Here is a 26,603-nt window from a genome sequence, read left to right as displayed (position 1 = left end):
GGGGGGGGGGGGTGTCTGCCAAAATGAGTTTATTCCATAAGCCTCTTATCTATGTCAAATAAGGCTTGGCCGCTTAATATTTTTTTAGAGAAGTCTCTAAGTTGTTTAAATGTTATGTTTTAGTTGAGAATTTCAACCGAAAACCCGCTATTTCATTGAAAACTCTTAAAATAGGATATTTCAACATGGTGCTCTGACTACATTTAGGTTTTAGGGTGCTGCTGGAGCCCCTAAATTTTTTCTATGTGGCTGTTAGAATCTATTTAGATATTTAGATTATACTTTTTTGTGCTTTTACTATGAAATATATGATTTTCTTTCAAAATACTCGCTGTAAAAAAGACGACATATAAATATATTGCGGGATTACAGGATCCATTCAAGAATAAATTTATAAACAGAAAATGTACTTACAAATTTAAAACATTATTAATCAATGCAAGCTAAGTATGGAGACCAAACCAAACACAATTAAATTCAAATCGAAGAAACCGAACTAGCATCTTAGTAGTTTTATTTGGAAAATCTCATTTTAAAAAAGTTGAATCTTTGTCAAAATACTCAAATTTGTATTCCCTACGTCTATGAAAACATTGAATTAAACAGTGGGTTGCAAAGATACAGGGACTAGAAAATCAGAATTTGTGGCAAAGACTTAATTTCCATTTCTGGTAAACTAAAACCTATTTTCATCCTCCTAACATTCATTTATTCTATTCAAATGATATTCGTATTTTTTCATTTTTAACTTTATAACAAATTTTTTTAGGATGAAAATTTTTCTTTTTGAGTTAATAAAAGTAAAATTACTCGCAATGAATAATAAATTTTCAAAGTAGAAAATAAGAAAAATATCAAAATTTTCCTAATACTTTGTGTAAACAACCTAAACTAGTATCTAGATATACATAAAGTTGTAATCTCTGTTTGTCTGTTTGTTTTTCCGATCATAACTCGGGAACCCCTGGATTGGAATTTTGATTGGGGAACTCGGGAGACCGAGGGGAACATTCTTGGCTTGGTTTTTAGCAAAAGTTTAGTTTCTCGATAAATTCGTTCAAGTGCAAGTAAATAGCGTATTTTTAGTAAACTGGGCAGCGCTGGGCATGCCCAAGCTAGAGAAATATAAGGTTTTATATTTGTTGATATAAAAACAGAAACTTTGCTTTTGTCAATTAAAAATGAAAACGCTATTAAATAAAATTGTACATTATTTGTACATCGCAGAGGTTTATTTTCCTTCCGTTTTAGCCAAGCCAGCTTCTTCTGTTTCTTTATTTCCAAGTTTGTTGTTTCAGCCAGGCTGTTTTAGCTAAGCTTCTGCCTATTTTCCTCCTGTTTTAGCTAAGCTTCTGTTATTTTCGTCCGGTTTCAAGATTCACCGACAAAAGGTCAAACGACAAAGGGTCAAACGACAAAGGGTCAAACGACATAAGGTCAAAATGATAAAAATATTTTTTGATTTGAATCATAGGAAACTCGCAACCCTCCAATCAATTTTGTACATGGATCTTATATGTTAGACATGGATATATTTGACCATGTGGCCGCAGCGCTCGGCCCCTAGCCTCCTGTTAAATTTCCTCCTGTTTCAGCCAAGCCTCCTGTTAAATTTCCTCCTGTTTCAGCCAAGCCTCCTGTAAAATTTCCTCCTGTTTCAGCCAAGCCTCCTGTTAAATTTCCTACTGTTAAATTTCCTCCTGTTTCAGCCAAGCCTCCTGTTTCAGCCCAGGCTCCTGTTAATTTTCCTCCTGTTTCAGCCAAGCCTCCTGTTAAATTTCCTCCTGTTTCAGCCAAGCCTCTTGTTAAATTTCCTCCTGTTTCAGCCAAGCCTCCTGTTAAATTTCCTCCTTTTTCAGCCAAGCCTCCTGTTAAATTTCCTCCTGTTAAATTTCCTCCTGTTTCAGCCAAGCCTCCTGTTAAATTTCCTCCTGTTTCAGCCCAGCCTCCTGTTAAATTTCCTCCTGTTTCAGCAAAGCCTCCTGTTAGATTTCCTCCTGTTTCAGCCCAGCCTCCTGTTAAATTTCCTCCTGTTTCAGCCAAGCCTCCTGTTAAATTTCCTCCTGTTTCAGCCAAGCCTCCTGTTAAATTTCCTCCTGTTTCAGCCAAGCCTCCTGTTTGCAAGATGTCTCTCTGTTATCTTCTTCATAATCACTGTGATCGCCATATCAGGTAAGTTTGAACTGTTTACATTTTGACATTTTTGAGATTTTATTTATTTTATTATTTAGACCGCTCTGGGCGGATTTAACCATAATCTAAGAGGGGGGGCCGGGGGGGGCATAATTGTAAAAAATTTCGCCCGCCCCCCCTAATAATTTAACAAAAAGCAGTAAAATTCCTATTTCTTATTTGTTAAAAAAATATGAGTTTAGAAACTTTAGTTCTCCTACTTTCTATCTGTAAACTACAGTTCTCCAACTTTGTATCTGTAAACTCTAGTTCTCCTGCTTGTTATCTGTAAACTCCAGTTCTCCTACTTTCTAGCTGTAAACTACAGTTCTCCAACTTTGTATCTGTAAACTCTAGTTCTCCTACTTGTTATCTGTAAACTCCAGTTCTCCTACTTTCTATCTGTAAACTACAGTTCTCCAACTTTGTATCTGTAAACTCTAGTTCTCCTACTTGTTATCTGTAAACTCCAGTTCTCCTACTTGTTATCTGTAAACTCCAGTTCTCCTACTTTCTATCTGTAAACTACAGTTCTCCAACTTTGTATCTGTAAACTCTAGTTCTCCTACTTGTTATCTGTAAACTCCAGTTCTCCTACTTGTTATCTGTAAACTCCAGTTCTCCTACTTTCTAGCTGTAAAACTTAGTTTTCTCCTTCTTTCTATCTGTAAACTCCAGTTCTCACACTTTCTATCTGTAATTTCACAGGTATATTAGTATGAATAATAATATGAGAAAACAATTTAACGGGTATTTCAGGTCATTTATTCAATTCTATTCCCCCCTCCCTCCATGAGCTCAGGGTGGGGTCCGTCGGCCCAGGCCCCCCCCCTTTAATTCTCCCCTGTTCTAGTTTTTCTTTGATAAAATCACTATTTTCCTTGTTTTCCTTAATATTTACCCTTCAAATAATTATTAAACCATTAGAGTGTATATTATGTGGAATAATTATTTATGATACAGTGGTAACCAGAATATTCTGAAACAGGAAGACGACATTCTAGCATAATTTGACACTTATTAATCCTTAAATGTATTTGGCGTTGTTACAAAGCAAATAGTTTTACTAGACACTTATTAAATGACTAATTAAGTAAAATGGGTCTGTTTAGACTGCACCGTTGCCATTTCCTATGCTCTATTGGCTATTTAAAGTCATAGCTTGAGTTTAAAAGTTGTCATGATACATGATATGCATTTTTAACTGATCTTATATTTTTCCTGTGTACTGAGCTTATTATTCTGCACATTCTGCGGAAAAATATTGTTTTAAACTTCAAAGTAAAAAAGGAAAATTCCGATATAAGCAAAAAATATATAAGATTTTATAACTTGAGCGCTACGAGAGGCAAGGTAAATTTTATTGTGAGCAAAGTTCAAGCTACGAAAAATAATTTTAGTTGTACTTTAAAACATTTGAAAAAGTAATTTTTGTTATGATTTTATTCATTTTATTTTTTTCATTTCTGTAACTTAAAATTCTCTGCCTAAAATCTGTAAAATTGGATTAAAAATATCAATCAGGATTCAAATATTTTTTAATTTAATTTCCCCACAGAGAAACTTCTGGAAAGGCACAATTCTGGTGTTTTTTTGGAATTATTTTGCAAAGCAACTTAATTAACATGTTGAAATATTTTCTAAAGTGCCCTCTTACAATTAAACAAAAATTGTGTTCTCACTTCTTTAAAGAAATTTAAATATTTTGTTTGTCCCAATTTTTGAAAAAGGTGAATTTTAAAATTAATGTAGAGAGAAAAAATATGCTTAGAAATTGTAATAATTACTGAATTAGATTTCTTTGATGTTTATATTTCAAATTATTTTTAAAAGATGCCCCAATTTGATGCAATGCAAAAAAAATCGGCCAGTTCTAAGATCCATCAAAGCTGTTCACAACCGTGGGGACGGGATTACTGTAATTTCTCTTCATAGAGTTCTAGGTTTAAAACTACCTTTATACTTTGGATTCTAAGGAGGTTTAGATAAATGTAAGCGATTTTCTTGTTTCTGAAACAATATTGGTTAGCATAAGGCAATGGATAGATTTTTAAGTATTCGACATAACAATATGATGGAGCACATTTTCGAGACTTTTTTACCGATTAAAGGGACTGAAAACCCGTAATCCCTGTTTTTTGGGTACCCCTGTATATTCCTGTATTTTACAGGGAACGGTTTGGTTTTGTATGTTTACATACAGAACTCCAGTTTACGAACTCCTTCCAACCGTCTCCTGATCTCCTTGGCTATGGCGGACCTCCTGATGATGTTCAAGTCCTGGGTTCTCATCATCAACGCCTGGGAGAACGGGCCCTTCTTAGGGATGCTAGGTATTTTGAGTATAGTACAGTGGCCGGCGTTATATCAATACAATAAAGAGAACTTTGATATTTTAGTTTTCAATTGAAACAAGCTTTTTTCAAACTATAAAGAGAAGCTGTTAGTTGACAATTCTCCAAGTTTCCATGTTTATTGTTTATATACACTGTACAGCTAAACTTTGTGAAAGCAACAATTGAAATCGAAATCGTCTTCATTGTATTGATTTAAACGACGACGACTGTACTTGATCCGTTTTTTCAACATTGCAGGTTAAAAGAGGGTCTACAAAATTAGAGAAATTTATGATTGTACATGTGTTCTAACATGTGTTCTAAGATGTGTTCTAACATCTGTTCTAACCTGTGTTCTAACATGCGTTCTAACCTGTGTTCTAACCTGTGTTCTAACATGTGTTCTAACATGTGTTCTAACATGTGTTCTAACCTGTGTTCTAACTAGACAAGATTTTTTGGATTTTTTTGATGGATATATTTTCCCTTGCTACGGGGAAGAGTGTATTTGTATAGTTGTAAACCCCATTACTTCGTTAAGAAAAGTTTGTATTTCAGTTTTTCGTAGGGGGGATTTAAACTTCGCTCAGTTTCTATATAAGTTGTAATCTCTGGAATCAATGTAAGAAAGTCACAAGAAAAAAGTTTCTGGAAAAAAATATGGAAATAAAAATGTTGGTAAAAAGTCTGAAGTCCTAGGACAAAATTTCATTGGAAATAAAGTCCTTAGTTTTTAATTCCTGGGACTTTTTTTCCTAAACTAGTACGGGGGCTGCCAATAAAGTCTCAGGAAATAAGATCACGGGAATCAAAGTCCCGAGGAAAATATATCTAAAGAAAAAAAACAAGAAAAAAGTCCAAAGTCTTGGAAAAATGAGGTTAAGTCTGAAACTATTTCATAAAAAGGAATTTTATTCTATGCATCTACATATTGAATATAGTCAGGGGTGTTTTTATTATCTATTGCCCCTTTTTCCATCGTTGTAAACATCCTTTGTTCCCATTCATTTTCCACTTTAAGAGGACTTTTTTGTATGAAATGAAAATAAAGTCCTAAAAAATAAAGTCTCAAAATGGTAGGACTTTATTTTAAGAGACTTTTTAATTCAAGGACTTTTTTCAACAGAATAATTTTATTGCTAAAATTTAGGACTTTATTTCAGAAAACTTTTTCAAAGAACTTTTTTGGCGGTTATCAATCTCTTTTTGTTTGGCCGACCATAACTCAGGAACCCATTGACCCATTGACCGATCTGCCTCAAATTTGACTAGGGAATTCAGGAGAACCGCGGAAAGTTCTTAGCCTGCTTTAGAGATTCTTAAATTGAGTGAATCGAAAGCGAAATTTAGTATCCCGGTAAATCGACCAAGTGGGAGTAAGTGGCGGGAGTAACTATGAGTACCCTGGGCAACGCTGGGTTCCTGCACTGGTTGTATTTATTGTTCTTTAAAAACTTATTTGTTTGTTGAACAAGAAAAAGACGTTGCTGGTCACGAGTATTATTTAGAACTTTTTCGAATATTACCTTTAATACAGTGGTCAGCATATATATCAATAAAGTGTTGGTTACTGAACTGATGTCATAATACAATTCCGGTACCTGATAAATATATATACACCGACCACTCCTTATGTAGCATTTCAGTGCATGATACTGTATTCTAATATATATAAGACTCTGTATTGTATCACCTTTTATTAAAAAACTTTGTATTGATATATATGCTTACCGTTGTAGCTTTATGTTAACTTACCAAGTCTTTCTCTTTCATACATATAACATTTTTTTGCCCAACTAACGCTTTAAGTTTAAAGATTGAGAACGTATTTTCATGTTCCCTCCTTACAATTGAACGCTACCCAACAAGTACAGCAAAGTACAGTACACATAAATTTTCCTAGAAGGAGGTCATTCATTTGGCGTACCGTTCTTGTGTGCCTTACTGTAGTTTATAAATGTACTGCACAGCTTACTCTAGCTGGTTAAAAGCCAGCCTGGAGCTTGAAATGAACTTGAAATTACAGTGAATAGAAAGTAAAAAATCTTTGATATTTTTGTTTTTCTAATTTTCCAGGGGGAATGTTTGTTTCAATATTCCCTAATAAGTTTCAGAAGAGGAATTGAACCCCGTGGCATAAACGTTGAATGGAAATCAAAAGATTTCATTCATTATCAGTACGTGCATTTCGATGTTTTTCACTCACCAGGAAATGACGGAAAGGAGTGGAAAAATATAAAAAACATCCAAACTTAAAAACAGTAAACATGTTAAGATGTTCACGTGATCATTATTATTTAGTCTAGAAAACAGTATTTAACAAAACTGCTAAGACAATTATTACAAAATTAAGAAAATAAAAATTTCCAGAGCTGAAAACTTTAGAATGGGATATCCTTAATCCCGATCGGTTAATTAATCTGGATATTAAAAACAAGAGGAGAACAAGCATTATTTAATCAGGAGATTAAGAAAAAGAGAGGATCTAGCATTGATCTCGATATCCACNTACCCTAAATATAATATTTAGATTAGATTATCTTCTGCCCTAAATATAATTTTTGCAGATTTTTTTACATTAAATGTCGTCATTATTTGATCCGATTCTGAAAATGTATCCACCCAAAAGTACGATTTTGAACGTCGACTTTGGGCTCAAACTCAGGATTTACAGATCTTTAAAAAGTTTGATATGTCTCAAATGAATCTTAAAGAATTTGTCCACAACACTGCATACTCATGGGTTAACTGCCTTACATAGCCGGTCTGTCCCTTTAAATCTTTGTCAAAATATATATTCTTTTCTATATTCAAGGATGTTTGAGTTTTGGCAGTCTAGGAAATATGGCAGGACTGGCCCAGATATGGACGCTAACAATGATTGCGTATGACAGGGCGATGGCGATTTTCTATCCACTCAGAAGAGAGAAACGGATGAGACATGGACAGGTTTGAAATTGAAATCGGGAGAAAAATAAAAACAAGAATGTCTTCCTTATGGTTGAAATTGGAGCGTGCTACACCCCTCTTATTACGATGCTTGTTTACTAAATAAAGATTAATTAGGTAAAATTAATTGTTCTCGGCATCTGGGTTGCAGCTCTCTTCTTCTCAATGTGTCCATTACTAGGCATCAACAGCTATGTGGCAGAGGTGAGAAAACCGGTTTTTACTCAGCTTTATCTTACATCCAAGATTTCTGATTGTACGTACACTGTACAGAGTTACCCCCATGAGATGATACTTTGATGACAGCAAACTCCTTAGATTAGATTATTATCTTCTACCTTGAATATAATATTTAGATTTGATTATCTTCTGCCCTGAATATAATATTTAGATTAGATTATCTTCTTGCATCATAGTTTAGCATACAAATGAAATTTTTATAAAAATTTTCACTTTGTTGATGAATTAGATTATATATTTCTCTAGAGAATTTTCTTTCATAATTCACCGCTTGGAAAACTTTCTAAATATCTAGAATGAGCAACTATTAATTAATTAAATGGACAGACCGGTTATGTAAGGTAGTTGAACTGAGTATGCAATGTTGTGGACAAATTCTTTAGGATTCATTTGAGACATATAACACTTTTTAATCTGTAAATCCTGAGTTTGACCACAAAGTAGACTTTTGGGTGCCTACGTTTTCAGAATCTTTTTTTAAAAATTACTAAATAACAAAGACGAAAAATAAAGTAAAAATTATAAAGTAATCTAATTAATGGTTAGGAACATAGTTATCAAAGGAAATTTGTCAATAAATCAATTCTAGAATCAATTATTTCGTTTTTATCATTATATTGAATTTCTTATTCTCTTTGAATTTATTCGCAGATTTCTTAAAATTCTTCAAATGTCTTTTTTTCAATAATAATTCCAGAAAATCTTTGTGAATAATGAGAAAATAGAAACTGATAATTGAACAAGATTACTTATTTTCGATGATAAGATTAATTTTTATTTTCTCAACCTGTTCCTAAACATCTAATTAGTTTACTGTAGATTTTTTTACATTAAATGTCGTCATTATTTGATCCGATTCTGAAAATGTATCCACCCAAAAGTACGATTTTGAACGTCGACTTTGGGCTCAAACTCAGGATTTACAGATCTTTAAAAAGTTTNATATTTAGATTAGATTATCTTCTGTCTTGAATATAATATTTAGATTAGATTATCTTCTGTCCTGAATATAATATTTAGATTAGATTATCTTCTGTCTTAAATATAATATTTAGATTTTCACTAGTGTTTTAATACATATACTTTACAGTAGTCTCTGAAGTCTCTGAATATAATTTGTAGATGGTTTGATTATTGATACAAAACTAGAGTTAGCAATTAAATCTAAGTCTTTTAAGGTTAATTAATTTTTCTTTCTGGTATCACTCTAATGATTTTAGAAAAATTCAATATCATAAATAATAAATGAAATACTATTCGATACAATGCTGTTCTAACTAAACAGGAATAGTTGATTGATTGAACTAACAAACTGAAAATCGTCTTTGACCTTAGAAAAGTTTGCAGCATTCAATCTGGTAATCTAATTTTACAAATATTTTTTTATGAACACTAGTCCTGACATTTCCAAAATGTGGTCTGTCATTTTTTGCTTTTAGAATTAATAGAAATATAAATTATTCGTTCAGATTTAGATAATTTCATGGTTTTATTTAAAATATTAAAAATCTATACAAAAATCTTGATGTCTCTGGTAATTTAGAAAGGAATTTTAAATTGGCAGACAAATATGGGGAAATTGTAGGAATATGAGGCAATTTATGTGATTATTACTTTTTGAAAAATATTTCTAATTTTTGGTTTGAATACATTGATGAATTATTTACGGTTTATCTAGAACTGGGATAAAGTTCTCATAAACGATTTTACTTCAGGGTTATCTGTACGGATGTTCATTTAACACCTGGGCGACAGATGTTGAAGATATTGCCTACATCTATATACTGATTGTACTGGCCTATGTGATACCAATGCTAATTATCTTCTACTGCTATATCAAAATATACTTTCACACTAGGTAAACTTCAAATATACGACGTAAAATCTTTTATGTTTTTGCCAAAAAATATTTCAAACTTGATGTTAGTTTGAAATCTTCATATACAGGGCTGACAAAAATTATTGGTGGCATATGTAGATGACTAGAAAATAAGCAGAACTGTGATTTAGTGATACAAAGGTTGCAAACCCTCACGCAAAAATCTATCATTATTTTGCCAATTACTTTTTTTAACTAAAAATAGAAACAGGCACAGAAAAGTTTTAAAATGTGCATGTGTTGGACTAATAAAAGAAATATTTAAAAGTTATTAAGATAAAATCTAAAGTCCGAACACACTAGCTAGAGCATTAGAGTTAAAGTTGAGTGTTTAATTAGTTTTGAGAGAGAATAATCGAAGAGAAGAGTGGATTATTTTACTTTATTCGTGTGTGCCATGCACAATACCATAATTAATATTCTAAGATTTTCTAAGATAGTTCTGTTCTGTTTATCTATATATAAATTTGGCTTGTCTTGGTGTTTGTTTGTTTGTCTGTTTGTTTGTGTCCAATAAACGTCAAAACGGCTGAACCGATCGGGCCCAAATTTTTTGTGGGACATCTAGGGACCCCAGGGAAGGTTTATGAATGATTGAAATGTTAAATATTTGTCTCAATCAAAATTCGATCTTCATTAAATTTTTGAAAATTTTGAAAATCCACGAAATATTTTGTGTTTTGTTTTACGATGTACAGAAAGAGAACATGTTCACAATTAATTTAGAAGATGGGCGCGAAGCGCCCTATAAGGCTAGTACAATAAATATTGTTCCAAAACATGTTTTAAGAGCTGGGTCGAGTCACGTTTCCACTAATGCAGAGTACTCCCACACCGTTATTATTGAAAATATTACAAAACATTAATTTGTCCTTGAATAGAAATGATACCAATATTTAGCACCATTCTTAAACTGTATAAGCGTACTTTTAACTGACCCTTAAAAGCTTTGCCTGATCAATTATAAATTAGATTAGCAGGACTTTCTTATTTTCATTGCGGTTTTTCTGCAAAGTTGAATTCGCATTTTTTGCTGTTACGAATAAGGGAGAATTCTTTGAAAACATCAATTTTATTTTCGTGTCCACATTTTTGATCAGATTAAGGTTTAAATGGTACCGTTGGAATCTTTGCTAGTAGGATCCTTTGAAATTGCGCGTACAGTCCCTTTTTGTATTATATTAAAATAGAATATTTAATATGATACCTTGACAGATAAGAAGAAAAACTACAGAGAGATTTTTGGAAAATACTAAAAAACCTAAATAAACAGCAAATTCCTATAAAACCATTTCAGTGCTCATCTTTTATTATCTTCAAAGATCTTGATAAGATATATCTAAGATCGTAACTTTTGGGTGGATATTTATAAACTTGATCTCGATATTTAATGTGCGTATACTTCAATGCTTGATCAGACTTCAGAGCTGGGAATATTTTGTGGAGTATCCCATCTTCAGAGCACTTTTAACATGGAGCATCAATGCTTGATCTCTCAATTATATTTATCCTTGCAGGGTAAGACCATCACGGTATGTTAAATCCGCTGAACCGTGTAACAATAGTTTTGTGATATATACCTGACATTGCCTGATGAGAAAAGCCTAGTCGAAAGGTCAACATGTGTGTGCTGTGTATCTCCGGATTAAGACTTGATCTCCATCATATGTAGACTTATTACGGATTAATTTAATTCCTTTTTGATTGCTCTTCAGGTGTAACTATAGTTAAATATCAACCCTTTTTTTCAAATTACAAGTATCCACATTGGAGAACGAAAGCAAGCTTTCAATTGACGAAATCACACAAAACGTACTTTAAAATTTTTCACTCCGGCATCTCAGGCAAGAAAAGTATAATGACATATAAAAGGATAGCAAGTAAATTAGGTCTAGGATATCTCATTTTAGAAAAAAAAACTTTTATAAAATCTATCGGATTGATCATAAAGTAGAACTCTATCATGAATTACAACGAATAACGAAATGTTATGTCTAAGCACCACAAATTACCTACTCGATAACAGTTACATTACAGTAAAACAGTAATTTTTAGTTAGTTTCTAGAAAAAGGGGGGGGGGTCAAAAGGTACTCTTGATCCCCCCTTTTTTTTAAAAGAGGGGAGTCTTCGACGCCATGACTCCCCACCTGGACCTCACAGATTAGGAAACTGCCAAGTTTTTAAAATCTTTATTAATTTTCTTCAGGTCTAACGAAAACACAAAATTGTCAAATCTGTTAACAACCTTTTTATTATAATTTTAAATTCAAAAATGGAAAAATGGCCTCAGGTTTCGGAGGGGAGGAAGGCCAGACACAACAACTTCTCGTCCGAGCCACATTCTCCTCATTTTCTCATCCGAACCACCTCGAAATCCGCGTCCTTCGATTATTTTGTGTTAAAAAGTTTCTAATTCTTGTATGATAAAACTATTTTTAACAAACCTGGCCACGTTAGGGCATAAAATATGGATAGACTAATGTATTGCAATGATTAAATCATGTTTGAAACTTTAGAGACATGAGAATGATGTCAAACTTTATTTAGGTAAAACTTAAAACTCTTCTGCAACCGTAATGGCCAACCTTCGCGATATGAAATATATAGCAAAATATTTGGCATACCTCTGCCTATAATTTTCCCCATTAAACCACCCGAAAAAAATCTATAATTAACAAAAAAGATTAAGTTCGGAATTATTTACAGCATTCTACACCTGCAGGAATATCTGAAAATGCGCGTAGTGACGGTAAACATTTTTAAGGAAATAGATCTAGAAAACTTCATTTCAATTGAAATTATTTTTTTCGATTTACTAAAATTTAATATTTTATTTATGCCCTAACGTGGCCAGATTCTTAGAAAATAGTTATATCTTCGAGGACTAGTCACTTTTAAAAAATAATATTGGAAGGACGAGGATTTAGAGGTGGCTCGGACGAGAAAATGATGAGAATGTTGCTCTTACTAGAAATGCTTGTGGTTGGCCTTCCTCCCCTTGGTTTCGGGAATACGAAAATGTCAAGATCGTGAGAAAGAATTGGGGCGCGAAGCTTCATCAATTTTATTTTTTAGATTGTCAAATACCAGCACAGACTTTGCCAGCGATAGAAAAAAGTATCTGCTCTGGCTCAAGGTAAAACCTTATAATTTTAAATGCCAGTATTATTTGCAGACCCGGACAACGGGCAGCTGGGTTAATAAAGTAGTCAACAACATTTAATGATTGAGTCATAATTCCCTTCCGGAAGGATGTTATATTACTTTAATGTCTCTTGGGATAATCGAGGAAAATAACTTATCCAGAGGGGGGGAGGGGAGCTAAAAAAATTCGATTTTTTTAGATTTAAATTTCTTTTTTTTAAACTCAAAATTTCAATTTTTTTCGTGTTTTTAAATTCCACGGGCAACGCCGGGCACTCCAGCCAGTAATCAATAATAAGAGAGAAAAATAAATTGATATATCTTTTAAGGAGAATGGTGGGAAGGAGCATATATTGAGCCCTGAAAACCTGGAAATAGAAAAAAAGCATAAGTGAGTGGTTTGGAATTATAAATCTAATGTTTTAAAAATTTATAAAAGTAAGATTTAAAGAGAAAAATTACGATATTCTACAGTGGGAAAAGATATCTTAACAATTAGAACTTAAAGTGAAAAAGGTCTGTGTCCACTGCACAAATGCGTGCTGTATTTCATATTCATTGAACTCATAAAATTCGTAACTTAAAAACTTCATATTCCACAATCTTATGAGTTTCACTGTATCTTAAAAATCATGCATGAGGGCAATATTAGCAAAAAACAGCGATAAGTGAGTTGATTTCTCTGAAACCAATATTGAAGAAATCCTTGCCACTACTCTTCAATAAGATAATGAAATATAACAAATATAACAGGGCCCTCATATAATCACATACCATACATGGGATCCACAGCATCTCTTAGCAGTTCTTCATTTTTACCATTTATTGAAGATGATAAAAAAGTTAAACAAACCTAAAAGTTTAAGATCGTGTTAGCTTACTAGTTTCGACTTTTATCAGCAATTGAACGTTTTTGTAGATTAGTTTAGTTTAGTAGAAAACATTAAACTAACACTGCAGGGTTACCAAGAAATGTATTTTTTACCCAAATATAGTTTATCCCACAACTTCGGACCCATCGAAAGAATTTTAAAAATGTTGTTTTCTAAACCTGTTGATAATGGTGCAGATATTTAGTTTTTCAATTGAATAATTATATAGAACTCTTTAAAACGGTTTCATTTATTATTTATTTTTACAATTATTGAGATTTAGGTGGAATTTTACTTAGTACATAGTACATATTGCTGCAATTCATGGACAGATGTTTTACATGTAAGGTATTAGGAATTCTTCTAATAAATATTCCGGTGTCATGCATGGAGCGGACTCTTGCATGGAGCGGACTACCCCTAAAGTTTTAACCATTTCAATACAATATTAGACATAAAAAGCAATGCTATTACTTTTGATCTACTGCCGTTTGAACTATTGATAATTTAAAGTATTGAACGTTTGAACTATTGTTCATTTAACTATTGATAATGACGTTTATTAAAAGAATTAAACATCATAACTTCATGGAATTAATTAATCTAATTTTTCAGGGTGAGGTTCAATTTCCAGAAGAAAAAGATTGAGACTGAGAGAAAGCTCGCCAGGTAACTAAACACATTAATCTCACTGGAAGTGGGATACTCCCTCCGATGTACTGCCCTTCTTACTCTTTAATAGTCTGAGCTCAAAACTTAAGACAGGTTATCGTTATGAAAATCAGTTTTAGAACCCGGGTGTCACGAATGCGGTTTGCCAGTTTTGTTGATATAAATATTTTTGTCTTGTTAAGTATTATTTTATTTAGTTTCTTCATATTCTCCATTTTTTCGAATCTTTTGAATCAAAATCCACACAAATGTTAAGACCCCAAAAAGAAAACTCAGGAGTTTGTTGAACAGAATCTATGTAAGAAAGTCCCAAGAAAAAAAGTTTCTGAAAAAAAACCTGGAAATAAAAACTTTGGAAAAATAGTCCGAATTTTATCAAGTCCTTGGAAAAAATGTCACTGGAAATAAAGTCCTGTGTTTTGGATTCCTGGGACTTTTTTTCCTAAAATAAAGTCTCAGGAAATAAGATCCCAGGAAAAAAAGTCCTTAAGAAGATAAGTCCGAGGAAAAGAAAAACCTAGAATTGTGAATCATGCATTTTCACTTGTTAAAGAACTTTTTTGTATAAAATCATACTGGAGCCAGAAAAAAGTCCTAGAAAACAAAGTCTCGAATTGATAGGACTTTATTTCCGGACACTTTTGAATAAAAGGACTGTTTTCCACAGGACTTTTTTAGTGTGAAATTTTAGGACTTTTTTTCCGGAACAATGCTATTTTAAATTTCGGGCTCTGTATGTATATATACTGTACAGATTACTCTGTGTCCAGAGGTCGGCACTAGGGCTAGGCGTCGTTCTTGAAGAACGAATGGAACTATCAAAAACAATCCTATCGTTCAAAAAAAAGAACGAAATGCAAAGAATGCGTTCTTAAAAATATTGGAATGGAACGGAGAAGAACGGAACGGAACAGAACGGATAATAGTATAAAAGAACGTTTAAAATCAGGAAAGCATTCTTACTACCAAGAACGTGTTCTAAGTCAGGAACACATTTAAATCAGAAATGTGTTCTAAATCATCTAGAAATCATTAAAAGACATTTTTAGACTAAGAACAGAATGGAATGGGATGAAATGGAATGGAATGGAATGAAATGGAATGGGATGAAATGGAACGATTGGAAAAAAGGAACGGGAAGGGAACAGAACGATCTAACTAAAGGCCCTCGTTCTAGAACGGAACAGAACGATTTCAAAAATGTCGGAACACTGCCCAGGCCTAGTCAGACGGGCAACTAGACATTCAGCAGGGGGGGTGGGCGAAGGATTACAAATGTTGAATAAAGGGGGAAAATCTAAGTCTGGTTGAATAAGAATGTGTAAGTGTAATTTAAAAAATTCAAATTTGGAGGCATTTTTTAAAGAAAGGGGGAAAATAAAAAGAATCTGAGCTTATATTGAAAAATTTTATAGTTGAATTTGACTTGGCTTAAATAGTGCAGTTAAATAAAAATACTGTGGGGCACATTTTTTCAAAATCTTGCCCCCAACCCCCACCCCCCTAGTTGCGCACCTCACAAATACATAGCTCACACTATATGGCGTCAATGGCGAACAACGAGGTTATAGTATGATCAACGATCGCACAAGTAAATTCGGTACGGTATTAGCTCATCTGTCACTAAACGCCGTGCTAGTCGTGCCAGTACACAAGCATGGTATATTGTACAATTTAAAAATAGCGCACACGATATGACGAATTATCAACGATTTATTGGCGGTACAGTCCAATCTAGGACAGTAAAGGTTGGCTCAGCTCGGATATTCGATTGTGTACACTGGTTGTGCGTGGTAGAGTAATATTGTACAGTGTACTTATAATAGGATGGTATTTGTACTGATAGCTGTGTGGACGGCTTCATGGACTCCATACACAGTAGTAGCGATCCTACAGGTATTATTATTATCATTTGATATTATTATTATATTTACTTTTAATATTATTATCTATCCAACTATCCAACTATCCAACTATCCAGCTATCCAACTATCCAGCTATCCAACTATTCAACTATCCAGCTATCCAACTATCCAACTATCCAACTATCCAGCTATCCAACTATTCAACTATCCAACTATCCAGCTATCCAACTAGCTATAAACGATAAAGTTTTTAAATTGAAACTTGCAGAACACTGCATCAATTTTGAATTAACTCCGAAACTGGGGAAATGTTTGACACATTTCATGTCTAACCCATTTCATAACAAATCCATTTCATGTCTAATCCATTTCATGTCTAATCCATTTCATGTCTAATCCAATTCATGTCTAATCTATTTCATGCCTAATCCATTTCATGTCTAATCCATTTCATGTCTAATCCATTTCATGTCTAATCCATTTCATGTCTAATCCATTTCATGTCTAACCCATTTCATGTCTAATCCATTTCATGTCTAATCCATTTCATGCTAATCCATTTCATGTCTAATCCATTTCATGTCTAATCCATTTCCTGTCTAATCCATTTCATGTCTAATCCATTTCATGTCTAATCCATGTCATGTCTAATCCATTTCATGTCTAATCCATTTCATGTCTAATCCATTTCATGCTTAATCCATTTCATGTCTAATTTATTTCATGCCTAATCCATTTCATGTCTAATCCATTTCATGCGTAATCCATTTCATGTCTAATCCATTTCATATCTAATCCATCTTGCCTAATCCATTTCAAGTTTAATCAATTTCATGTCTAATCCATTTCATGTCTAATCCATTTCATGCATGATACATTTCATGTCTAATCAATTTCATTTCTAATCCATTTCATGCATGATACATTTCATGTCTAATCAATTTCATTTCTAATCCATTTCATGCATGATACATTTCATGCCTAATCCATTTCGACTTTTCCATTTCTTTCACTTCTCGTCTGTTCACTTTTTATTAATCCCTTTACTGTGAAGGTAAAGGGTGCAGTGTACAGTTTACAGCGTACAATGTATGTACAGTGTACAATATACAGTGTACAGTGTACCATTTGCAGTGTAAAGTATATGAATCATAATTTGCAGTGCTCAGACCAGAAAGTAAAAGAAAAAATAAAAAGTAACCATAGTATGATATTTCTTCATAAAAAAATAGATATTTACAAAATTGTCATGATCCAATCATAAAACTCGGTTTCTAATATCAGGTTTCTAACAATACTCTCAACCGGTAATTTAGATTCAAAGTGCTCGGAAAAATTGCATACATTTCTACGACTGGGTCGACTTTAGAGTGTCGCAACGTCTGGGATTTTACCTCAGTTAGAAACACACTTACACTTTTATATAATAGTCGTAAACATTTACATTTTATCAAGTAGATTATCTTTTACTTTCTTTCATCAGAGGGATCTTGTGGACATTAAAGGGACTGTCCGCGTAAACTCAAGTAACCCTCCATGCAAAGATGGTGATACCCGATTCACAACGGTATCTGAAAAGCTTGTCTGATTAAGCATGAATTAGATGTCATTGTTTATAATTTTAAATACTGATTCACAGACTACACAGACTGCTTATGTCCTTTCACAGAGTGGGCTACTTAGGCCTATAGTTGTCCTTGCATGACTGATGCGTTTTTAAGATTGATTTGACTGCCATCTCACGGCCACTTGTTGCATATAATACCCATTCAGGGGTTAGCTTGTACAACTATTAAATAAATACTCTAGTTTTAAACACGAAACATAACATTTATGAATTTAGTCTATTGTTAAAGATTTTATGTTTCGTATCCAAAGGATTCTTAAATATTCCCATGAATACGGATGTTTGCTGATTGGTAGTGTACACTGTACAGTACTTGTACACAATAGAACATGCTGTGGAAAATATCGCATATTTTAGCTTTCAATCGATATCTGTACTGATTGTTCTCAACTTTAGTTTCTTTACAAAAGTGACTTGCATTATGTTTTTAGTTTTTAATCCATGTTCGGACTTGGGCGCTTATTTAAAAAAATCATACATTTTACTTTTTCGGGAGGGGGGTAGCCCCATTAGCCCCCCTGTATTTAAACTTTAACGAAAATGGCAGAGACATCAACTGGGATAATATATAAGATTCTTAAACTGGAAAATAAACCATATTGTTTTTAAACCCCCATTATATTTGTTTATAATATGAAGAAATATATTATATACAGGGTTACACGCAAAGGCTGAGATTTCAGAGACGATTGTACAGAATTTATCCAGTCTGTTTTATATTTATTATTTTCTGGAACTGCAAACTTGTTTCTTTCTTTGCCTTTTCATTGATTAAGCCGTAAAAAGGTTATATTCAAGGCAGAAGACTTAAATCAACCTCAGAATCGTCAAATTTAAAGGGTTTTAGGTCGTCTTTACAGTCTTATCCTTTGAAGGTAACCCTGTAGACCATTCATTTTTTATATCCTGGTTTTTAAACAATATAAAAGATATATTTTGTCAAAATTTCAGTGAAGGAAAAAAAAAGGAAAACAATATGACTTAAAATAAAAACAAATAAAAACATGAAAGAAAGAAGTTTTCTCCATCAATTGCTATGCAATTCAGCAGAATTGGTTAGAGGTTAAAACACACAAAACCAAGAACTAGAAAAAAATAAAAATAAAAGGAATTTTCACGTTTAAGAAAATAAACTTTCGCACAATCATTATACATTTTAATCATGAATATTAGTATTTACAGGGTGTCCCAATAAACATGAGAAATGGAAAAATTATTATTTTTTTTCATTTGTTCTTGACAATTCAGATGTCTGAAAATACAAATTACAAGACATCTTCAGTAAGATCAAAAACAACCATAACATTCTGACTTAAGAAGTTGGTCATACTTCTATAAAGTTGTTAAGATGTTCACTATTGTTGGGTCTAAGTCCTGATAAGTGAATTTACTAAGGAATATGCTGAAAATATCTCAAGATATTTCTGAGGAACTCTTGGGAAAATAGAGGGAATAATTCACAGGAATTGGTTCTATAGAACTTTTTTTCTGGAAAATCCCAAGAATTTCCCCAAATTTGATTGACATTTTCTCCAGTTATTCTCCAGAGAAATTTCCTGGAGTTGGTTACGAGAAATTCCTCGGAATGGGTTAGGAGAAATTCCTCGGAATGGGTTACGAGAAATTCCTTGGAATGGGTTACAAGAAATTCCTAGGAATGGGTTACAAGAAATTCCTTTGAATGGGTTACGAGAAATTCCTTAGAATGGGTTGCAAGAAAATCCTCATAATTGGTTCTGATATATTCCCGGGAAATAATCACAAGAAAATGTCCAACCCCTGCCACTAAACGGTGTTCATCCCTGGAAATTCTCGAGAAAATCACCAATTTCTGTCGACATTTTCACCAAATTTTCCCGTGAAAGATTACTGGGAATTTCCGCGGATTCCTGGGAAAGATTCCTAGGATTTTCCGCAAAATTGTTACTTGATATAGCGGAATGAGAAATCACCGTACAGTTTATCTGGGAAATCCATCACTGTTTATCTGGGGTATCCATCACTGTTTATCTGGGGTATCCATCACTGTTTATCTGAAAGAAATATTACAGAACATCACATAAACGTTCAGAATAACAAAACAATATTTTACCGTTTACATGAATATACTCTAACTCTATTTGTCTCTTAATTCCCATGTATAAATAGTATTTTTATAAAGCTATTAACCTTTTTAAAATAATTACTTGTTGTAGTTGCTCCGTCAGAACTGGTTACTCCACCCTGCCCTAGGCCTATTCGCAATGTTGATGGCCAAGTTCTCATCCCTCGCCAATACCTTCATCTACGGTCTCAGGTAGAAGAAATAAACTTTTGGCCTCAAAATATAATTTTCTTATCTTTATATTCTTGCAACCTGGGACCAAATTTAATAAATACCAAGACGTAGTTGAACCATGTAAACTAATTTGAACCACTTCACACTATAGTTCAGCCCGCCTTGTTGCATAAAACGCGTTTGGTTCAACCACAAACTGGGAACACTAGACGGGCTAGTACGGTAAAGAATTGACAGACATCCTTGTACTGGTTCGGATCCTGCAACTTCTTAACAAATGTGTAGAACCACTGTTGGCCAGTTATGGGAGTTTACAAGCTTCGTTATTATTTTGATAAAAACTGTTCTTAGCAGAACTGTTTCCTAAAATATGCACACAAATCTCATCCTCCTAACCTCAGTTCTAATTATTAATGATGTTATCAAATGTTTCTATCATCTATTTTTAGACTGCCGAAAGTGCGCAGAAAGCTCGTCAAATTGTTTGGAAAAAAGAAGAGAAATGCTCATTCTTTTGGACCCGACGACCTTACAACAGGTGAGGAGAGTTGGAAATAAAAAAATAAGAAATGTAACGCTTTTTTTACAAGATACAGTGATGTTCTAAACAAGGCATGATATAAATTGATTGATAACTTGGAAGGTGTCTTTGACTTTAGAAATAGTTTACGGCATTTATTGTAGATAACTTGATTTTATCAATATTTTTATGAAATAAGAATCACAAAATAGCTCTGATCCTGCCATTTGCAAAATGTGCAGTCTCAAAATACCAGAGATATTAAGATTTTTGTTTAAATTTCAATTTATTGAATAAAACCATGAGTCTTATTCTGAACAAAATCTTCATATCTCCGGTAATTATGAAAGCACAAAAATGGCAGACCACATTTTGGAAATGCAGGACTCGGGGTATTCTGATATTCTGATTATTGTTTCATGAAGAAATCTGCTTAAGTCAGGTTACCTTTGTTAATGCCTTAAACTATTTCTAAAGTCAAAGACGACTTTTTAGTTATCAATCAATTTAAATTATTCCTGGCTATATTTAGAATATCACGGTATCTTGTTAAAAAATCACAGGAACAATTTAACGTTTATTCTTTCAGTTAAACGTTCCTCAAAATCCTCAAATCGTATTGAAGACGACTTTACATCTATACGCCTTCAAGAGCTGCAGGTTAGGCATTATCTGGTGTGGTGACCAGGGGCGTAGTCAGGAATTTTTCTAATTCACATTTTTTTCCACATGGGAGTTTAGCACCCGTTGGGGTCTGAAATCCATAGATTTCATTTGTCCAGGGGGGGGGGCTTAGCCCCCATAGCCCCCCAGACTACGCCTCTGGTGGTGACCCTAAACTGTGGAATATTCTACATCTTTAAAGAGACTGTGTGGACATAACCAGGGAAGCCCGTTCTTTTCCTTATTTTAGCGATTAAAGTTTTTTTCCGATATGCTTAAGTAAGAATAACAAGATACTATATTTGTTATAAATGCCTTACTCCGATAATTCTTTAAAAGTGTATCAATCCAGATACAACTCTCTCTGTATTCTAAAGTTTGTATCAATCCAGATACAACTCTCTCTGTATTCTAAAGTTTTATCAATCCAGATACAACTCTCTCTGTATTCTCAAGTATATATCAATACAGATACAACTCTCTCTGTATTCTAAAGTATATATCAATCCAGATACAACTCTCTCTGTATTCTAAAGCATATATCAATCCAGATACACTTCTCTCTGTATTCTAATGTTTGTATCATTCCAGATACAACTCTATCTGTATTCTCAAGTACTCTATACATTACCAAGAACCAATGACCGAATGAAAACAGATTTCATATTCAACTAACTATATTTTGGTATAATGTACAGAATAAGATTAAATTGACCGATAATACGGTCAGGTGACTGTAACATAATATAAATAGTATATACAGGTAGGTTCAGGTTTACAAGATATGGGGTTTATCACTATATTTATTACATATATATAGTTTTAGACGGCGTATTCCTACAGGCCAGTGTGTTTACTTTAAAGTGAAATACAAAAAAACATAAACTCATACATTTCCTTATTACTCAAATCTTTTATAACAAAATAATAAAAATTAGAAACAAATTTCTCATATTTTAAAAGATTTGAAATTAAAGTTTTAATTGAAAAACTAGGATCAAAGATTTATGAATTATTTTTTCTCTCTCAAAATACTTTTTTTTCTTCAACAATTTTAAAAATTATAGACCAATTATTTCAGGAGCGTTATTAATGAGTTTCACTTAATCCGAGATCAGTCTAAAGAATCATAAAACAATAATATTTTGTTATCAAAGATTTATTGTAGCTTTTTGTAGTTTATTGTAGTTTATTGATGTTTATTGTAGTTTATTTTAGTTTATTGTAGTTTATTGTAGTTTATTGTAGTTTATTGTAGTTTATTGTAGTTTATTGTAGTTTATTTTAGTTTATTTTAGTTTATTGTAGTTTATTGTAGTTTATTGTAGTTTATTGTTTTATTGTAGTTTATTGTAGTTTTATTGTAGTTTATTGTAGTTTATTGTAGTTTATTGTAGTTTATTGTAGTTTATTGTAGTTTATTGTAGTTTATTGTATATTATTATGAGTAAATTCATTTCTCCGCTTGCCACTGGATAACAGAGGAGATACTAAAGCAAATCCTTGATGGCACAATTTGTTCGCGACAATTGTAACGGGATAAAGGCCGATAGGTCCCTCTCCCAAGCAAAGATTTAAAAATTTCACTAAAAATCTAGGGTCCACTTACCTATATCAGCTGTGAAGCCCATCCGAAAGTATTACATGTGCGCTGGTCCATAACAGTTCAGATAGGTAGATAGAATCATATCTATAAGCGGGTCGTGATTTTCTTCTTATATACGCAACAGATAAAAATAAAATTAGTTGCAGTCGATATCAGCCCATACCCCCTTTTATTTTTTGCGAATACTCCCCTTAATAAGCACTGTGAAAATTGTGGAATTATTCAACATTAGTTTATAGTTCTAATTACAACTTTGTGAACGAAAATTTAGGATTAGAAATATTTGCTTTTTGACTCTTAGCCTCAAAGAGATAATTTATAAAATGTTAAATTTTCTTTTTCACAAGATTTTTAAAGAATGTTTACTTAGGAAATAATTGACAACGAAGAGAGAAAAATACAAGATATCGGACGGAACTTGATTCTAAAAGGTAAAAATTCTATTTGTATATCAAAGTTTATGAAAAATTTCTAGTATTTAGCAAATAAAAATTTCTTGAAATATTCAATTTTTTCTTTAAAATCCTATTTTCAAATTCAAATTTTGTTTGAAAATACTTATTTTACATCTAACACGTGTAATTGTTCCTTTAGAAAAGATCGAGAAGAAAGTAAAGGCTAGAAAGTTTGGAAAATTCGGAAAAGTTCATTCTGACAGGTATTTTAAGATTATAGATTCAGAGGCATAACATTAGAACATGATCGATAAGGATATAAAAAGGTCAAGGATATAAACATAGAAATGAATGAAATTTAAACTCTTTAATACTCCCTGATACTCTCTGATACTCTTTGATACTCTCTGATACTCTCTGATACTCTCTGGTACTCTCTGATACTCTCTGATACTCTCTGATACTTTCTGATACTCTCTAATACTCTCTTGTGCTTTCAAATACTCTCTGATACTCTCCGGTACTCTCTAGCACACTCTGGTACTCTGTGATACTCTGTGATACTCTCTGATACTTTCTGACACTCTCTGATACACTCTAATACTATCTGATACTCTGTGATACTCTCTGATACTCTCTGATACTTTCTGGTACTCTCTGATACTCTGTGATACTTTCTGATACTCTCTGATACTTTCTGATACTCTCTTATACTCTCTGATTCTCTCTGATACTCTCTGATACTCTCTGATACTCTCTGATACTCTCTGATACTCTCTAATACTCTCGTGTAATCTCTTATACTCTAATATTCTCTGGTACTCTCTTATGCTCTCTGATACTCTCTGATACTCTCTGATACTCTCTGATACTCTCTAATACTATCTGATACTCTCTGATACTCTCTGATACTCTCTGGTACCCGCTCCATCTAACAAATCGGAACAAATCAAGAAAAGTTGAATACTCACATACTCACTACCCAGTCTTCAATCAAATCTGTTCGTTTAGACATGGTGTATATCAAGGGGAAAACTATATACTACACAATGGGAAGGGAACAAAACTCAAGGATTAAGTTGAAGTCAAGGATTAAGCTGACAACAAGGATTAAGATAAAGTCAAGGAATAGAAAATAAAGTCGAGGATTAAGATAAAGTCAATGATTGAGAAAAAGTCAAGGATTAAGATAAAGTCAAGGATATTGATAAAGTCAAGGATTAAGATAAAGTCAAAGTTTGAGAGAAAGTCAAGGATTAAGATAAAGTCAAGGATTAAGATAAAGTCAAAGTTTGAGATAAAGTCAAAGTTTGAGATAACGTCAAAGTTTGAGATAAAGTCATAGTTTGAGATAAAGTCAAGGATAAAGATAAAGTCAAGGATTTAGTCGAGGATGGGATAAATTAATGATATCAAAACTTTTTCAGTGATCTCTGGACCCGAACTAAGAAGAAACGTGAAAAAGAAACTAGAAGTGCAGAAGAAAACGAATTTTTCACAGAAGGAGAAACAGCAGAGAACAAAAAAGAAGAAATAGAAAGGGAAGAAAGTCCGGAACTAGGAAAGATGATTGAAGAACTTGAACGAGTAGAAAAAGAAAGAGAACAAGGAAAAAAAGTAAACGAGGAAAGATCTGCGGAAAATTGTCCAGCGAAACAAAATACAAAATGTTTCGTAAGTCTAGAGAAAATATCTATTTCTCAACTTGATAATATAGAAAAATATGATTCATTCCAAAGAACGGACATCAGACTACACACCAGAAAATATAGATCTCTTAGAATCAGGAAAAAATGTTGCGTAACCAAATCTTGCGATGAAAATGCGCTAAACAAAAACAATAATGAAGTACATTGCATAATTTAATCAAAATAATAAATTATCTAATGATGATATAACATTTCCTAAGGATGGTATAACATTACCTAAGGATGATATAGCATTACCTAAGGATGGTATAACATTACCTAAGGATGGTATAACATTACCTAAGGATGATATAACATTACCTAAGGATGGTATAACATTACCTAAGGATGGTATAACATTATCTAAGGATGGTATAACATTACCTAAGGATGGTATAACATTACCTAAGGATGGTATAACATTACCTAAGGATGGTATAACATTATCTAAGGATGATATAACATTACCTAAGGATGGTATAACATTATCTAAGGATGGTATAACATTACCTAAGGATGGTATAACATTATCTAAGGATGATATAACATTACCTAAGGATGGTATAACATGTATAACATTGACTAAGGATGATATAACATTACCTAAGACTGGTCCACTAATATGCGTACAGTAATGTATCAAATTCAGAGTACACATCTACCAATATGATTTTCTATCTTTATACGCATCCATTGCTTTTAAACTGAGAAATGAATAATTATTGTGATCTCAAGAATGTAAAATCATCTTGATTAAAAATGTTCCTTATTGTTAATTGTTAATTATTGTTACAAGTTGTTGTCAATGCTCTTTCTTTAGTGCACAGTTAACCTTTTTTTAAAGTATATGAACAGGGTATTCTTTAGTTGAGTTCAGATGCATTAACTCTTGATTTGTAACAGAAACATCATTACATATCAAAACATAGCAAAAATGTTACTCATAATTTACATAACGTACCTTATAGTTTAAACATAACGTACCTCGACTTAGTATTTTTAAACACCGTTTTAAAACATTTTTAGGAGAAAATACTTATAGCACCATAAAAAAAAACTTTAAAAAACTGAATGTATAAATGATGAACTTTGTTTTGTATATAATAAATGTGATATTAAGTGAATAGAGGTATAGGAACTTATGTCTGAAAACTTGTGGATTTCTTGGCCGGACCTTATTGAACTTAATCCGTTGCGGATTACAAAAGATACGGATTAGTTTTTATTTGATAGGATTAGCAAGACATATCATATAAGTTCGAACCTCATCTAAATCAAGGTAATAAGGCAAGGAACGTTAATTGCTGAAACATGAAAAATTTTAAATTTTGATTACATTTACATTTACGTATATGATGCTGTTAGATGTCTATATAAAGGTTTGTTTAGAAAATTCAGAAAAAATATTAAAATTGTTAATATATGAAGCTGTTATTTTTCCTAAAATTTAAAAATTTTGAAACAAATTTTGATGATATTCAAAATATCATTTTGATTTGTATATTTATTGTGTATCAAAATATATCTATGTTTTGTTATTACAATCGTAATTTGTGATATGTTGATTTTTGATTTAATAAACTTATTTAAATGTATTGGTACCAGGGAGTAAGGAATAGAAGGGAGATATAAATGACGCGGTTCGCCCTACCTTATGGTTATACATGCAGACGGTACTTCATTTGTATAAGAAATT

General features: G+C 32.6%; 1 protein-coding gene across 1 annotated transcript in view; it reads left to right on the top strand.

Annotated features, from left to right (window-relative positions):
• The window catches only part of LOC111710642 (opsin, ultraviolet-sensitive), a 27,216-nt gene extending 1,745 nt beyond the window's left edge, over positions 1 to 25,471 (top strand). Inside the window, exons 2-16 of the mRNA XM_023484760.1 lie at positions 2,106 to 2,172; positions 4,344 to 4,505; positions 7,324 to 7,457; positions 7,575 to 7,661; positions 9,413 to 9,555; positions 12,653 to 12,713; positions 13,051 to 13,112; positions 14,209 to 14,262; positions 16,092 to 16,161; positions 19,953 to 20,053; positions 20,485 to 20,573; positions 21,145 to 21,215; positions 23,195 to 23,255; positions 23,419 to 23,482; positions 24,647 to 25,471. Of these exons, the coding sequence (XP_023340528.1) occupies positions 2,106 to 2,172; positions 4,344 to 4,505; positions 7,324 to 7,457; positions 7,575 to 7,661; positions 9,413 to 9,555; positions 12,653 to 12,713; positions 13,051 to 13,112; positions 14,209 to 14,262; positions 16,092 to 16,161; positions 19,953 to 20,053; positions 20,485 to 20,573; positions 21,145 to 21,215; positions 23,195 to 23,255; positions 23,419 to 23,482; positions 24,647 to 25,085 (1,665 nt within the window). The 3' untranslated portion in view covers positions 25,086 to 25,471. The remainder of the gene's footprint in view (positions 1 to 2,105; positions 2,173 to 4,343; positions 4,506 to 7,323; positions 7,458 to 7,574; positions 7,662 to 9,412; positions 9,556 to 12,652; positions 12,714 to 13,050; positions 13,113 to 14,208; positions 14,263 to 16,091; positions 16,162 to 19,952; positions 20,054 to 20,484; positions 20,574 to 21,144; positions 21,216 to 23,194; positions 23,256 to 23,418; positions 23,483 to 24,646) is intronic.
• The last annotated feature ends 1,132 nt before the right edge of the window (positions 25,472 to 26,603 follow it).

This window comes from Eurytemora carolleeae, unplaced genomic scaffold (assembly GCF_000591075.1).
Source record: "Eurytemora carolleeae unplaced genomic scaffold, Eaff_2.0 scaffold32, whole genome shotgun sequence".
Classification (NCBI taxonomy): Eukaryota; Metazoa; Arthropoda; class Copepoda; order Calanoida; family Temoridae; genus Eurytemora; species Eurytemora carolleeae.
Note: the sequence above shows the minus strand (reverse complement) of the source record. Positions and strands in the feature narration are given on the sequence as shown.